The sequence below is a fragment of the Scatophagus argus genome, chromosome 9, assembly GCF_020382885.2.
Source record: "Scatophagus argus isolate fScaArg1 chromosome 9, fScaArg1.pri, whole genome shotgun sequence".
Lineage (NCBI taxonomy): Eukaryota > Metazoa > Chordata > Actinopteri > Scatophagidae > Scatophagus > Scatophagus argus.
The window spans coordinates 24,431,758-24,446,622 of NC_058501.1; the positions used below are offsets into that span (position 1 = coordinate 24,431,758).

The 14,865-nt window shown below is 41.5% G+C and overlaps 1 protein-coding gene across 2 annotated transcripts in view; it reads right to left on the minus strand.

Annotated features, from left to right (window-relative positions):
• Positions 1-5,345: 5,345 nt before the first annotated feature.
• The window catches only part of atg5 (ATG5 autophagy related 5 homolog (S. cerevisiae)), a 29,782-nt gene continuing 20,262 nt past the window's right edge, over positions 5,346-14,865 (minus strand). For both annotated transcript variants that reach the window (XM_046399037.1, XM_046399038.1), the window contains exon 8: positions 5,346-7,136. In XM_046399037.1, coding sequence (XP_046254993.1) covers positions 7,000-7,136 — 137 coding nt within the window. In that variant the 3' untranslated portion in view covers positions 5,346-6,999. The remainder of the gene's footprint in view (positions 7,137-14,865) is intronic.

Consider the following 14,865-nt stretch of genomic DNA (forward strand, 5'->3'; position numbering starts at 1 on the left):
GTGTGTGTGACAGAGACAAAGACAGATCAAAGTGTTAAAGCTCACCAGCCCTCATCATCCACATCCTCCTGTCATTCTCTCTCTCTCTCTCTCTTTCTCTCTATCTGTGTCCATCTCTCTCTCTTCAGCACCTGCCTATTAGAGGGCGGCAGGGTTAATAACAGGTTCATCTGTGTGTGGGTGTGTGTGTGTTTTTACACACTAGCATTCAGTTCTGCACATTTGCAGGTCTACATGCAGCACATTGTACAGTGCATGGCCAAAACTATGTGGACAACCCAGCAGTCCTGTGTGTTTTAAGACTGAGGCTGTTTTTGTTTGCTTGTTTTCAGTTTCTTATTATCAATGAGAGGAAGTGAAGGAGCAGTTAGTTCACACCCCAAATCAAAAGTCAGGTTTTTTTAGCCGTATTTATCTAGAGTCTTTGTGCCAAACTCCATTGCATCACCTCGCAGAAGGACGAGAGGCTCACGCAGCTGCAGTTCAAAGTTTTCAGTTGTTTAATATCCTGGTGTCCATATACTTTTGGTCATGTTGCTTTTACTCTGTTTATTTCCACTTTGTGCTTTGGCGTCGTGGTCGGTGATGGATGACAGATACGGTGGATTTGTGGCATGTTTGTGAGGCTGGAGAGGAAGTTGGGAGGTTTGGGAGTTTTATTGCAAAGTGGAAAGAGAGAGAGAGAGAAGAAAGTGAGGAGGAAGAGGAGGAGGAGGAGGAGGAGAGGGAGTGAGAGAGGAAAACAAAGAGAGGAAGGCAGCAATCACACATGGAAGAAAAAGAAGAGAATAAGACCACTAAAGAAACGAGGGGGAGATACAAAAGACAACAGCCATCTAATGTGTCATATGAGTGTGTGTGTGTGTGTGCGCGTGTGTGTGTTGCAAGAAGTAAGGATAAGTGAACTGTGTCCTTTGAATCATTACTAACTTCAAAGGCTGTTGTGCTCGTTAAAAATGGACATCCATCCCTCCATCGTCTGAGAGAGGGGAGGGTGTGTGTGTGTGTGTGTGTGTGTGTGTGTGTGTGTGTCACACTGCCAGGAACACAGAGACAAAGCGGGTCACTGACCGTTTACTGGCTTTGCTGGAGGAAAAGAAAAACCAGAATCTCATCAATCAGAGATCACAAATCTTAAATCTCTGAAGAATTTGAGTTCTTAAATTCACATGCGAATATTTGCGATACACAAAAATCCTTTTCTGCTGTGAACTGAAGGCGCATGCAAGATGACAACAAACCAGTGACTGTTGCATTTACAAAAGCTATTGTTGTTGTTTATCCAAGACTGTTCTGTAAATGTGTCCTGCGTCTCGTCTGCTCCACAGTGACGCGTGGAAAGTTACGCTGCTTCTTTATGTAAAGCTGACAACATGGCGGATGGTGATAGCAGAGAGCTGTGAGCGCTACGCACGGCTCTTTAACGCTGAACATCACCATGACGCATTTGTGCAGCGAAACGAAAGCACAGTGAGGACAAGCGAAAGGCGAGCAGCCACAGTGTGAAGTGTGAAGTGTGCTGGTGCTGCTGGACTGGACTGCAGCTAAACTGTTGCCAAACACAAACATGTAATCACTCTCACTACAGGAAACCAAGTGCAGAAGGTCAATAAGAAGAGGACAGAAAATCTCACCAGTGAAGTTAGGGAATAAACCAATGCAGACTGAAGGCACAATACATGGACAAAAGTATTGGGCCAGCTGCCCATCACACCAACAGGGACTTTAATGGCGTCTCATTGTAAACACTCAGACAGCTCAGCAGCTCTAACAGCTTCCACTCTTCTGTGAAGGCTTTCCACAACATGTTGGAGTGTTTCTGTGGGAATTTGTGCCCATTCATGCAGTAGAGCATTTGTGAGGTCACACACTGATGTTGGACCAAAAGGCCTGGCTCACAATCTCCGTTCCAGTTCATCCCAAAGGTGTTGGATGGGGTTGAGGTCAGGGCTCTGTGTGGGCCAGTCAAGTTCTGTGTGTGTGTGTGTGAGTGAGTGTGTACCTGGTGCATTGAAGGTTTCATGCAGTCAAGCATGATTAAACGAAGAGAAAAGTCACAAGTGACAGTCTTCATTGATTCACTCTCTTCATCCTGCTTAAACACATTTAACGTGTTTAACGCAGCAGAAACACACGCTTACAGTATGCTGTCACATTCACTCGACACTCATGATCTCTCAGTCTGTGTGTTGTGTTGTGTGTGTGTGTGTGTGTGTGTGTGTGTGTGTGAGCAGCTTCAGAGGGCTAACACACTCATGACTTCCTCTTCATCACTAATCGCTCTCATCTGGTGATCTTCTTGATCTCTGCTCTGCTGTCTGATACACAACAGAGCACTGCAGGCCCCCTGAGACGCCTTAAAACCAGGTTGTGTGTGTGTGTGTGTGTGAAAGAGAGAGAGACTGTGGTTTCACAGAATCAGACGGGACAGTAGGGGACTGAGTTGGAGGGCATAGTTTGTGGTCTGGGCTGATGGTAAAAGTGTGTTTGTGTGTGTGTGTGTGTGTGTGTGTGTGTGTGTGTGCTTGTGTGTGTGTGTATGAGAGAGAGAGAGAGAGAGAGACAGAAAATGGTTTCGCGGAATCAGCTGTCCGGTAAAACGTTTTGTCTATTATTGGAACAAACAGATGAGTGTTTGCGGTTGGCATGGAGACACAAACAAACTGTTGATGAGAACCTTCCTGATGCTAATTAAACTCTAAGAGACACTAAACAGCTGTCCCCAGAATGGTTTAAGACTGACTGACATTCCTTATTTAGGTTTGATTAAAGGATAAGAGTGGGATTCTTTTATTTTTCCTTTTTTATTACTGTCAGAAATTCTTCCGAATTTGACCCTAAATGGGGGGAGAATAATGTCCAAAATGAACTTCGTGCTGTGTTGGAGAAGACTTGAAATGAGTGACTGAGACCGTAAACAAAACTGTTTACTGAGGTCTTAAATCATGTGGGAAGCAGGCTCATTTGTTTCATAAGCTAACATACACCCCGACTTCTTTTGGAAACCAGTGGAGTCGCCCCCTGCTGGCCATTAGAAAGAATGCAGGTTTCACTTTTCAGACAAGGAAGCTCCGTTCATATTTTGTACCGTCAATGTTATCCCAAAACTGGAAGACACATAAAAGCCTTACTGTTTGAGCAGATTCTTTTGTTGTAGTTTTTAATAGTTAAATGCTTCTAATGATCTCTCTAATTACAGAAAAGTAAGGCTGGGGGGCCACATCACTCACAGTCGGAAGCAGAAAATATATTGTCAGGGCCTCTAATGTCTGAAACCTTCACTAAACTAAAGTCACGCTTGGTTCAAACCCCAGATAAGGACCTGACCTTCCCTTAATACCAACACTGACGTCCTCAGATCAGACTGTAGTTACACTGGGAAACTCCCGAATCCGGAGCCGTTCCCAGGCCACATGGGCTAATCTAATCCCTCCAGTGAGCTCAGGGTCTCCCCGCCAGTCGGATGTGCTCTGGAGGCCTCCTGATCCGGATGTGCCCTGGAGGCCTCCTGATCAGATGTCCGAACAAACGTAGACGTTCATTCCGATGTGAAGGAGCAGCGGCCCTCCTCCGAGCTATCTCCGGACGTTCAAGCCCTCACTCGGTCTGCAATGGGCGAAACCCCTTCGTATCTGCGATCTCATTCTTTCGGTGACCATATGTGGGGGTTGGAAGCGCAGATCAACTGGTGAATCAACCAAAGACAGAAAATACCAAAAGCTTTTCCACTTGAGATTCAGGGAGGCAGGAAAAAGAGGGGGGGGGGAACGCAACGCTGCAAACAATTTACTATCGACTCATTCCATCCAAACACCTCACTAAACATCTCACCACCACCCCCCACTCCCGTCTCCCCCCCAGAACGTTGTACAGTACTGGGTTTGGAAGGTGGCTCGGGAAATCCCATAAAAGAGTGTGTGTCAGCGAGATGACAGAGTGAGACAGACCCTTCAGTGGGTCTAGAGCTGCAGTCTGTATACAAACACACACACACACACAAAAACACACAGCATACCCCACACAAAGAGTCCGGGTCTTGACTCAGCACCATAAACCCACCGTCCCATCATGCTTGGCGGCAGCATCAGCGGTGAGGAAGCCTAAAGTGATGACATGATGTGTGACATCACTCACAACACAAATACACTTTAGATTAGTAGCAGACTGGCAGTGTGACGTGTGTGTATGAGAGAGAGAGAGACAGGCACACACCTGCAGGGGGGGTATAAGTGATCTCTGTAATTATGTACACACACACTGTACAGCTTAATTCCACAGAGCAAAGCTTTGAGACACACACACACACACACAGTGACAGAGCAGCCCTGAGGCCTGTCTGACAGGACAGTTTAGTGGTCTCATTAGCAGCATGTGGAATGCCAAGAGATAATTAACCAGGAGAGATGAAGAGGGGGAGGAAGGGTGAGTGTTGGCAGTAAAAGACGAGAGAGAGAGAGACGTTCTTTATGAGGTGGATGAAGTGAAAAGATGATAAAACACCAGAGGGGGAAGGAAACTGACTTTGTCTCGTCTGCCAGTTGAAGCCCACAAACCACTTTCACCCAGCAGCTGAGGTCCAGACTCAGGCAGATCTGCAGGGAGGAACACGATGAGATGCAGAAGGAAGGGATTTAAAAGGTGGTGTGCTGCTTAAATCAAGAGAAAATACGACGAAGCGCAGTGGAAACGTTCAGCGATTAAATGAAGCTTCTGCTGAGGAGATGAAAACATCGAGGTGGAGCGATGAGGAGGCTGCAACCTTCCTCACATTAATCTTTGAAACAAACAGAAACTCCACCTTCTTCTTCTGCAGAGGACTACGAGCACCTGGATGGGGAATGAGCGCCACCTACTGTTTACCTGCATGAAACAACTTGAACATTCAAATAACAGCAGCGAGGGGAAACACGCATGAATTCACATTTTCTCTTCCAGATTTTCTGAAAATTCGGTGAAGAGTTGAGCTTCATTTGGCTGGTTAGTCTGCCTCGAAACACTTCCTGACTTCCTCTCAAACATACAGAAGATGTCCTGTTAATCCACACACGTCATCGTGAACAGGTTTCAGTTCGGTTACTGAGAGAGAAGTTACTTCAGACCACAGAAACAGTCTTAATTAAAAGACCACTACAGCTTTTTTATTTGCTTGTTTTTTTGAAATATGGAGCCATTTAAAATTATGTTTGTGCAAAATTCTTCTGAAGCGTTTTGAGTGTGTTTGACTGTGATGAAAAAGTCAAAGTAGTAAAACGACTTTTCAAGCTTCGCTGCTCTCAGTGAAAGTCGTGCTGTGAAATGTGTTTAAGTTCTTTTTCCTCACAAACAACATCCAGATACTCTGATAATTAAATATTTGAATCAACTCGCTTTTATTTGAAGTAATTCAGGATAACAGTGTCAAAATGTGATTTTATTTCAGTATGAACAGATGTAAAAAAAAATAATAATAATGACAAGATGCTGACAAGATGCTGATGCACAAAGCAAACCTTGCTAAAAACAAAAAGAAAAAAAAAGATAAGGTTTCAACAGGCAGCAAAGTAATCAGTTGTCATCTAAACTTAGTGTCACTCATGCCACTCATGTCTTTACCAGTTTTTGTCCACAAATGAAACTTTGGTACTGAAAGCTTAATGTGAAACAACTGTGGCCGCCCGACAGCCTGCAGACTTGATGCTAATCGCGTCTGCTGTCTCATTATCTAAGCTGAGTTCTTAAAATGAAACAAAACCAGATGCTCATTTACGTCTGGGGGCAGACAAAGAGGCTCGAGCCAAAGCTGACAGTAAAACAGCTCCACTGTGTTGTACCGATGGGGAGAAAGCAACACCTGCGACTGAGAACGTGTGGATCTGTGGGAGAGTTTCTCCCTCCGACCCCTGAACAAAACGTGTTTGCATCTCATAAACAGCTGACTCGCCTTCAGGACAAACCCTGTCAAAATCTGTCTTCTGCAAAGACACTAAACCAACAGGATAAGTTAAAAAACAAACTTCAACGTGTCATTTCTAGTTCTTCCATTTGTCTGATTTGTATGAAACTGGAATTTCTGGAATTTTAAGGATCAGACTGTTTTTGATTTCAAGAAGAATTTTAATCACTAAATCAGGAGCAGCACCAGGTAGTGACACTTGGACATTTTGTCTGCTTGTTAAACTGCTTTTTAAAATATCAAAATTAGAAGATCATCTCAACAGTGGCGCAGACGCTCTGTCCAAACCAGAGACAGAGAACATGTCCGTCCCTCCTCAGAGCTCCCAAACAGCTCGTCTTCTTCGTCATCCAGCTCACTTTGTCCAGTGAAGCCAAATGTTAATGTAAGCAACGTAACCGTCAGAAAACCCTCAGTAAAAAGTCAAAGCAAACCAGAAAACATTCTTAAAGGTGATGATATGTAAACTCAGTAACTTTGCGTGACGTGTTTGTAGGCGAATGAGAAAGAAGATGGAAATGCATAACTGTGGTAACTAAGGCAACTTTAGCAGGACCAGAGACGTCCCTTCCTGTCCACAGGACGGTCTTTGTCTTGGACTAGACAAGGACGAAAATGCACGGCAGGATGGAAAAATGTGGAATCCGCTCACTTCCTCTCCTCCCGTGGAGATGTTTGCTTGTTTGGAGAGGAGTAGAAGATAAAGATAAAGAGGAAGAGGAGGAGGAGGAGGAGAGGATGTGAGAGTAGAAAAAGGAGAGATCCTCTGTTCGTTCAGCCACCTGTTCAATAAAGTCTAAAAGTCTTTTAATCCTTGTGTTTTCTGAGAGGAAAAGGGGAGGAGTAGAAATATAAATAAAGAACCAGATGGAAAAGGAGGTTTGTTTAGTGCCTCCTTCACATCCTTCGTTCATCTTTATCGACGCACGATTCTGACCTCCTTCTCCTTACAGAGTCTGTTGGTTCAGAGTTCCCACCGTTAAGTGCTGCCCTCCGCGGCCGGCCGGCAGGTCGGCTGGCTGGTCGGTCGGCTGTCCCGCTGACAGTGAGGTGTGGTGGGCGTGGCCTCAGTCAGTCGGGGCTGGGATGACGCAGATGTGCAGGAAGTTGTCAGGGTGGCTGAGGTGTTCGCTGAGCCACTGCAGAGGCGTCTCGAGCAGCGGTTCGATGCCGTGGATCACCACCTGGTAACGCTTCTGCTCACCTGGAGGGGAGACACACAGGGACGGTTTGTGTAATGACTTAGCTAACGGCTGACATCTTTTAATTGGTTTGTTAACACCAACTTCTAATTTAAAAAGTTAACTGCAGCATTTTATTTTTATTCATTCGGTTGCATCTTATTTATATTCTTAAGGTTCTTCTCTGTTCTCCTTTGAGGTGGTCCATAACTTTGAAAAAATGCAAAGAGAACAAAGAAAATTGGAGAAAAGAAAGGACTAAAGAGAGAAAGAACAACAAGACTGCAGTGAAAAGACAGCAGAAAGAAGGATTGGAGGGACATACTGACATGAAGAGGAAGAAAAAGAAAAAGAAAAGAAAACAAGTGGAGAAAAGGATAAGAAGGTAGAAAACTAAGAGAAAGGAAAAGCAAGAGAAGAGGAATGAGAATAAACAGCGGAGGAGAGACAGAGCGAGATGTAGAGATAAGAGGAAGTGAGTAAGTTCAGAAACAGCACCTGGAAGAAAAGAGTTTAAAAAACAGGAGGAAAGGAGACAGCACGTGAAGAGAAGAGAGGAAAACAGATGGAAGTGGAGATAAAGGAGAAATAATGTGGAGATACTGGGTCAGAAAAAACTAGAGCGAGTAGAAGATAAAAAGACAAAAATGGTGGAGAGAAAAAAGGAAGAGAGATGGCTGCCTGAGGTGAGAGCGACCACATCAGACGCTGCAGTAATACCACTGCTGCTGTGGCTGACAGAGAAAGTACGACAGCTAATGCGACTGTGTTCAGTTATGAGGCACAGGCGAGTGACAGTTGATTGTTTCTGACAAGATTCGAATTAACTTTCACTCTGACGGTTTGTACTTTCAGACTGTGTGTGAATCTCTCGATGGTGGCCTCCTGTTACTGACCCCGCCCACCGCTGAAAGGCCACGACCGCAAATCGTCCGTTACGGGCAGCGACTCTGTCAACCTTCTCGACCTTCTGGGGTCGTGCCATTTGCAGTCAGGAGATTTGTGACGATTAAGTGGCATTCAGGGAGCCTGAAAATTTGGGCTTGTGTTTTAGCGCAGAATTTTTTTAAAATATAAAACCGTGTTACAAAAAGAAAGACGTGAGACAGGAAGAGTGAAATTAAAGATTAAAGAGCTGAAAGTCAGGATTTCTCAGCGTCTACTGCTTTAATTTTTCTCTTGCGTGTCCTCCAAGTTTGTGGACTTTGTGGTCGTGCGGTCCTGAAATGCTGTAATATTCCTTTAATGATAATTCACATTTTCTTGCCTTTGTGGCTTGGATGTTGAACCACCACCCGAATCAAGCAGGAGCCCTTCGTTGCATTTCTCACTCCCTCGTTTTCCTTTAATCTCTCCACTATCACTATCTAATAAAGGCACAAAATGCCTCAAAAAGCAATCATAAAAATGAATCAGTTGTATTACATGAATTAATCTAAAACAATCAAAAACTGTATTAGAAAATGGATTAGAAAAAGTGTGGCCACCACAGATTTAAGCTCTTCAAAATTTAATTTGACAATAAAATACTTTAAATTGAAATAATAAGATAGGCCTTTATTAGTCTCACACGGGGGAAATTCACCATGAATTTTAAGACTCTTTCAGGGCTTGAACACAATCTGTTACACATATTGTCAAACGTATACTTTTACATTCATTTAGCTCCGTTATTCTAATCATGAACTGGCGCACAGATGTTCCCTCAACGCTCTTGACAATTAAATACAGAAGTATTTCATGCTTAAGTTCACATGAAAATTGAGATCATGATCATTTCAGGACTTAAAAGCCGAGTTAAGGGTTTTCACATCCTGTGTGCACTCTGGTTAACAACATTTTCTCTTATTCAGCTTTAGATGTTCATTCACTTGTGGAAATTTAAACAAAAATCTAATTAGAAGGAGTAAACAGTCCTACAAAAATACTTAAAATGTCCGTCTTAAATGTCAGTGTTTTTGCATACGAATATATATTTATATATTTATTTAAATAAAAATATACAGGTGAGGTCAGGTGATTGAACAAATCGGTCACGTTTAAACAAAACTGACTGACTTTAGTGATTTTAAGTGTTTGTCTTACACTGACTTCATTAGAAACCTGTCAAACTTGCTCACCTGTTTTAAGACAAATACGACTCTAACCTCACGTCAAAGACCGATTAATGTTTTGCGACGAATATTTCTGAAATTCTGTGGTGAGCAAAACCAGAAGCTGTAAAACAGGAAAGGATTAACGATTAATGTTTGTTAACGTGAAAACATTTAATGCAGCTGTCCTCAGGTTGGTTAGTTTATGCTATTAGTTTAGGTTTCAGTTTAAAATTGATTCTATAAATAATAATACATTTATTTTGAGTAATTATTTAATTATTTAATTCAAAATAGAAGTATAGAATCAAAATAAATCAATACAAATGTTTGGGAATTGGCATTTCAGCTTCTGACTGATTATGCCCAACGTTCATAGACAATCATGTATATGGCGGATGTTCTGTGTGGGTGAGAAAGACAGTGATGGGCCTTTTCCCAGCCGTCACTCTTGACCACACACACACGCACACACACACGCACACACGCACACACAGGTTGTCCTCATTCATCCACCGATACATGACATTTTACCTCCACGTAATATCAGGAGGACGGTTAAGACCGAGTGTTAACTGCCGTCTGAGAAGCAGCTCCACCCTACACCTGCTTACTGCCTGGCAAACAGCAACAAGTAAGAAGCTAATGTCAGGAAACAGCAAAGGGTTTCGTCTGCTGACTACAGATGTGCACATTTAGGCCAGAGGTGGGTGACTACTTAGGTGACTACTTGATTGGGAAATATTAAAAATTTCCCAGTTGTACCAATTATTTGATTGTATTTATATATATATATATATATATATATATAGTTAATCAATTTATTTTATTTAAAAAATTGGCAAGTACAGGCCACAACATGGCCACAACACAAAACCAACCAGAGCACGTAATATGTAACAGCTAAACTGATATTTTAATACAATTCTCATTCCAAAAGACTTGTGATGCTGTGTAAAATAAAAACAAACACAATATTTAATTTTTTAACTCACCAACTCTGTTAATTTTTGTGAATGTACACACTTCAAACCATTTGGGTGACTGGGAAAGCCGTGTGCTGCTAGCAAACACCTGTTTGGACCAGTCCACAGGTAAACAGATGACCATGACGGAGCATCCTGGAAAGGTTCAGGCGTTCACAGGCGATGACAGGGTGACTTCCCCACTTTCAAACTGTTTTTGGAAATCATGGACATCAGTGTGGCTTTGGAATATGAAGAGCACAGGGGCTAGACTGGCCTGCCTGCAGTCCAGTCCGGGACAAGAACGCAACACGACTCCAGAGACCTCAGAACGTTAACTATCTCCCCCAGTGCAGGATTTGTACCGTATTTAATTGAATCTCGGTGAAACGGTTTGAAAATCATTGTGTTCCGCGTTCATTTACATCAAACAAATCATCCAGACGGAATCAAGACCGTAACTGAAGTTTGGTGGGTTTGGTAGGCTGTGCAGGTGTAGGCAGAAGAAGAAAAGCGAACAGATTTCTGTTGAAAAGAAAATAAATCATAAATGTGTGATCACTGGAGCAAAGAACAGGACATGCACGTGAAGGCAAGAGGAATCTGTTCATTAAAAAATGATTTGTTCATGCAGTGCAAAGTATGAGGCAAAAAATAACAAATATTAATTGTCATTAACTGACTCTTTATTTGTAACTAAGACCTGTTTGAAGAGTAAAGAAGCTTAAGGATTGAAAGTAGAGTTCTGATGGTGCATTGTTGGCTTGCTGCACTAAAACCACAGAGCCACAAGCTTCAAAAAGAGAAACCAGCTAAAACTCAAGATATCAAAGTGCTGATGCGATTTCCTCCTGACTGAAGCGAGTCAGGTTACTTTCATGTTTTACAGCCTTACGACAATATCTAAGATAAAGCAGCTTAAAGTGAGAGAAAGCTGAGCTGAGAAGCAGCTGAGAGAGGGTGAACTCGAAGAAGGAAGTCGCTGTGATGGAAGGAAATGATGAAAGAAATGAAGAAGCTACTAAAACGAACGTACTGTGAAATGCAGAGCAGCAAAAACTATATGAAAATGTTAGTTGAAGGGAACTGAAAGGATTTAATTTGAATTAAATGATTACAGAAAGCAGCAGGCTGCCCTGGCACATACTCAAAGGAAATGCACAGGCTGAATTTTATCAGGTGAAGTGAAAGCACTTCAACACACTGAAGTGTGCTGAAAGGAGTTACACAGGTGATTATCAGTCACTGATAATAACCAGGACCAACCAATTTCACCATTTGTGTTTAACAAAAAAGAAGAAGAGATTTTTGGTGGTTAATTTGAAGTAAAAAAAAAAACAACAAAGAAAACAAAACAAAAAACAATGCAGCAAAATTCAAGGAGAACAAGATTTTAAAAATACCACAAAGGGCACAAATATTTTTAAAATGACTTGTCTCTAAACTATGTCTAAAAAAAAAAAAAGCCTAATTACAAATTCAGGGTATTGCTATATAAATAATTATTTTTCCTGTTTTATTTTTTCTTTACAGATACGTTTTATGTTTTTACTTACTCTTTGCAGCAGCACTTTAAAAGGGGGTTTTAAAGTTTTTTAATTTTCAGAAGAAAACGACTGAAGCGGATATAAAAAGTAAAACAGGTGATGAAATCACTTGAGCTGATTAACACACGACTGGTTAAGTGAGTGAATTCTGAAGAACACGTTTCAACATTTTAGCCCGAAAGTAAAAGGTGCGAAAGGTGTGATCCTGCCTGTGTGAAAGCAACAAGTGAGAACACACTTTCTCTGATCTCTGTCAACACACACACACACACACACACACTTCTGGGTGGTGTTTCTTAGCCATATCTTAACCTTTAGCCTAGGTTTTGCCTGGTAATAGGCAAGATGTGGGCAGAGTAGGTGTATTCTTAGAGTCTCACTATGAGAAATGAGGGAAATTCACAATGAGCCACGCCCCCGACACACACACACACACACACACCACTCAAACAGATATCCTACAGATCATCACCTGAGCCGCCAGCACCAGTAAATCACTCATACATGTAGTCTCATGCTCACACACCGGCGATTCAGAGATGCACTCGAGTGAGAAAAATGCAGACAGAAAAACTGTGACACGTGAAGTCAGCCTGATTTGTAACCCTGCATGGTTTATCGTATTTTGCTCGTCATCTTCAGTAAGAACTCCTGCAACAAGCACGTTGTTAATGGCTGCCACTGATCAGAGCCGCCCAGGCCTGTTAAGCTGCAGTAACAGCTTCCACAGAAGCAGACGTTACTGTTGTGTTTTCCAACATGGAAGCAGAGCTGCTCTCAACATTTCCAGTAAGGTTAAAGAAATCAGAAATCAAGGAACACTTGTACATTTCTAATAAAGTTTTTAAAGACCCTGATATTTTCCAGTCAGGGGAGCTTGGGAATTCAGTATTTCTGGAGCTTGAACCAAACTCAAAACTAAAAGCTGCTGCTACAATTTTGACAACTTTAATTTGTTTTTTACAACGTTAATCTGCTTTGTTTTTCAAGTGCCTAAACTTTACAGAAATAAAATTCCAAATCGCTGGACTGCCCCTTTAATTTATGACCAATCTGATCCAAAGGACACTCGCCCAGTCTTCTTACACTGAATAAATTCTTATTCGCTTGGTTAATTAGGGCTGTAATCAACCAAAGAAATTCTTGGTCGACTGAAGCCCTCAAATTTCAACTAAAAATCAACTAAAGGGAGGGGGGGGCTACAAGGACTAGTACTCTATTATTAATTATACTCTTTATATTAAATCGTTCATTATCATTATTTTGCACTGAGATTAATTAAACAGTCTGTCGGCTCTGACAGCGTTTTGGATCACGTACGTCTGCGTAATATCACAGTCCTTGATTTCAAAAAATAATAATAATATAGTAATAATAATAATTGACAGACACTATCATTTCGCTCTGTGTCCTGTGAGTCGAGACTGAACACAGGAGCTCAACTTCGCGGCTGAGACACGAACAGATTATTAACTTCAAACTTTTACTTTCCTCCTGATGAAATTAACAAGATCGACCAGTCCACCGTCCATTATATTATTTTAAACTGGCTTGAGTCATTACTATAATAAGCATAATAATTACCTGGAAAAAATGTGAAATAATAAAATGAATGTATTACAGTGCTATTAATAAGGCCAAAACAAGATGCACAGAGCATGTGCACACGCCAAGCATCAAGTCCCGTTTTAGCCCTCTGCTAACTTGAATATAGATTAAATAACTGAATCATGTGACTTTTCTAGACGTTACAAAAGTTATCAAACCAAACAGTTCCAATTCTGACAGAAACGAGTCATTTCACATGGACTGTACTACTCATTTCATCAGCCGCTTCTTTCATAATGTAAGCTTATGGAAAAAAGTTTATGAGCCCCAGTACATGACACGTTGAATGTGACAGTTTTATGGAAGTTTTACTGAATTCTTAAAAGCCTGATCCAGCCCAGATCGCTGCAGGACATTACTTTCATAATCAATTAATCTGTCACCATAATAGATGATTGATGATTAAATTGATTAATTTAATAGTTGACAACTAAGTCATGATTCGACTAACAGATTCAGCTCTACCCTGCTGCTGTGACTCTGACACAGAAGTGACTCAGCCATCATGTGCATTACATGACAATGTGCTGAAAGGGGCTTATGTTACTTCTTGTTAAACTGGAGACAATTTTCCACCACGAAAACTCCATTGTGAGGGCGCCCCCTAGAGGCAACAGCATCCCCAGTTTGCGTTGTATATCAGTCACTTCACTTCTGCCAGCCGTTCAGTAAGAGCATAAAATGCCCAAATAAGTGGTAACTTTATAAGCATCAGCCAGTAGCTTGGAAAGCAGTTAACAACATCAGAGTGACATTACTAAAAAGACAAGTAAAACAAAATCTCAACTGTTTAGTTTCACTTTTGATACCACCTGAATACCATTTTAACATTTCACAAGACTGAAATTATAATAATGAAATTATAATGAACTGCTGTATCATTCATGTACTTTTTATGTGCTGTTGAAAATCACTATTACATCAATTCTATTCAGCTCAGTTTCAAAGCAGTTCAAAGCAGTGACCACTTATTTAACCCTTACAGGGAAAAAAAATAAGGATTACAGTACAGGTTGAGGTTTTGATCCCCTATGAACCTGCCCACAGGTGAGGGTGCAACAAACATCAGCAGATTCATCGTGGAAAACACTGTGAGGATGTTGCCCAGGCATACAAACTTACGGGTGTTTTCCCACCCTGACTAATGCTTGGTTCTGTGATTCATTAAAGTGGCACTGAAGTGTCGACCATTAACATTAACCATCTCCATTAGAAGGTTTGCCATGATCAAATGACTGCTGTGTGTTAAATATTCACTCCACTGTTTCAAGCCATAAATGCGTACACTGACTTTATCCTGTTATTTCCAGAGCAGCCATAATTTACTTTGCTTTGTGATAATATTTTCTGTCATGATCCAAATTTCACTGACATATCTGTCAAGTAGTACAACATCAGGTGTGATCACCTGCTCGACATTCAGTCTTCAGTTTTACAAGAGACTCATTGCATTTGACAAAAACTTTAATCATGACATAACACTGAAATAAAAAACTCCAAACAACATATGCTTCTTTACTAAAACACATCATGCGGTTT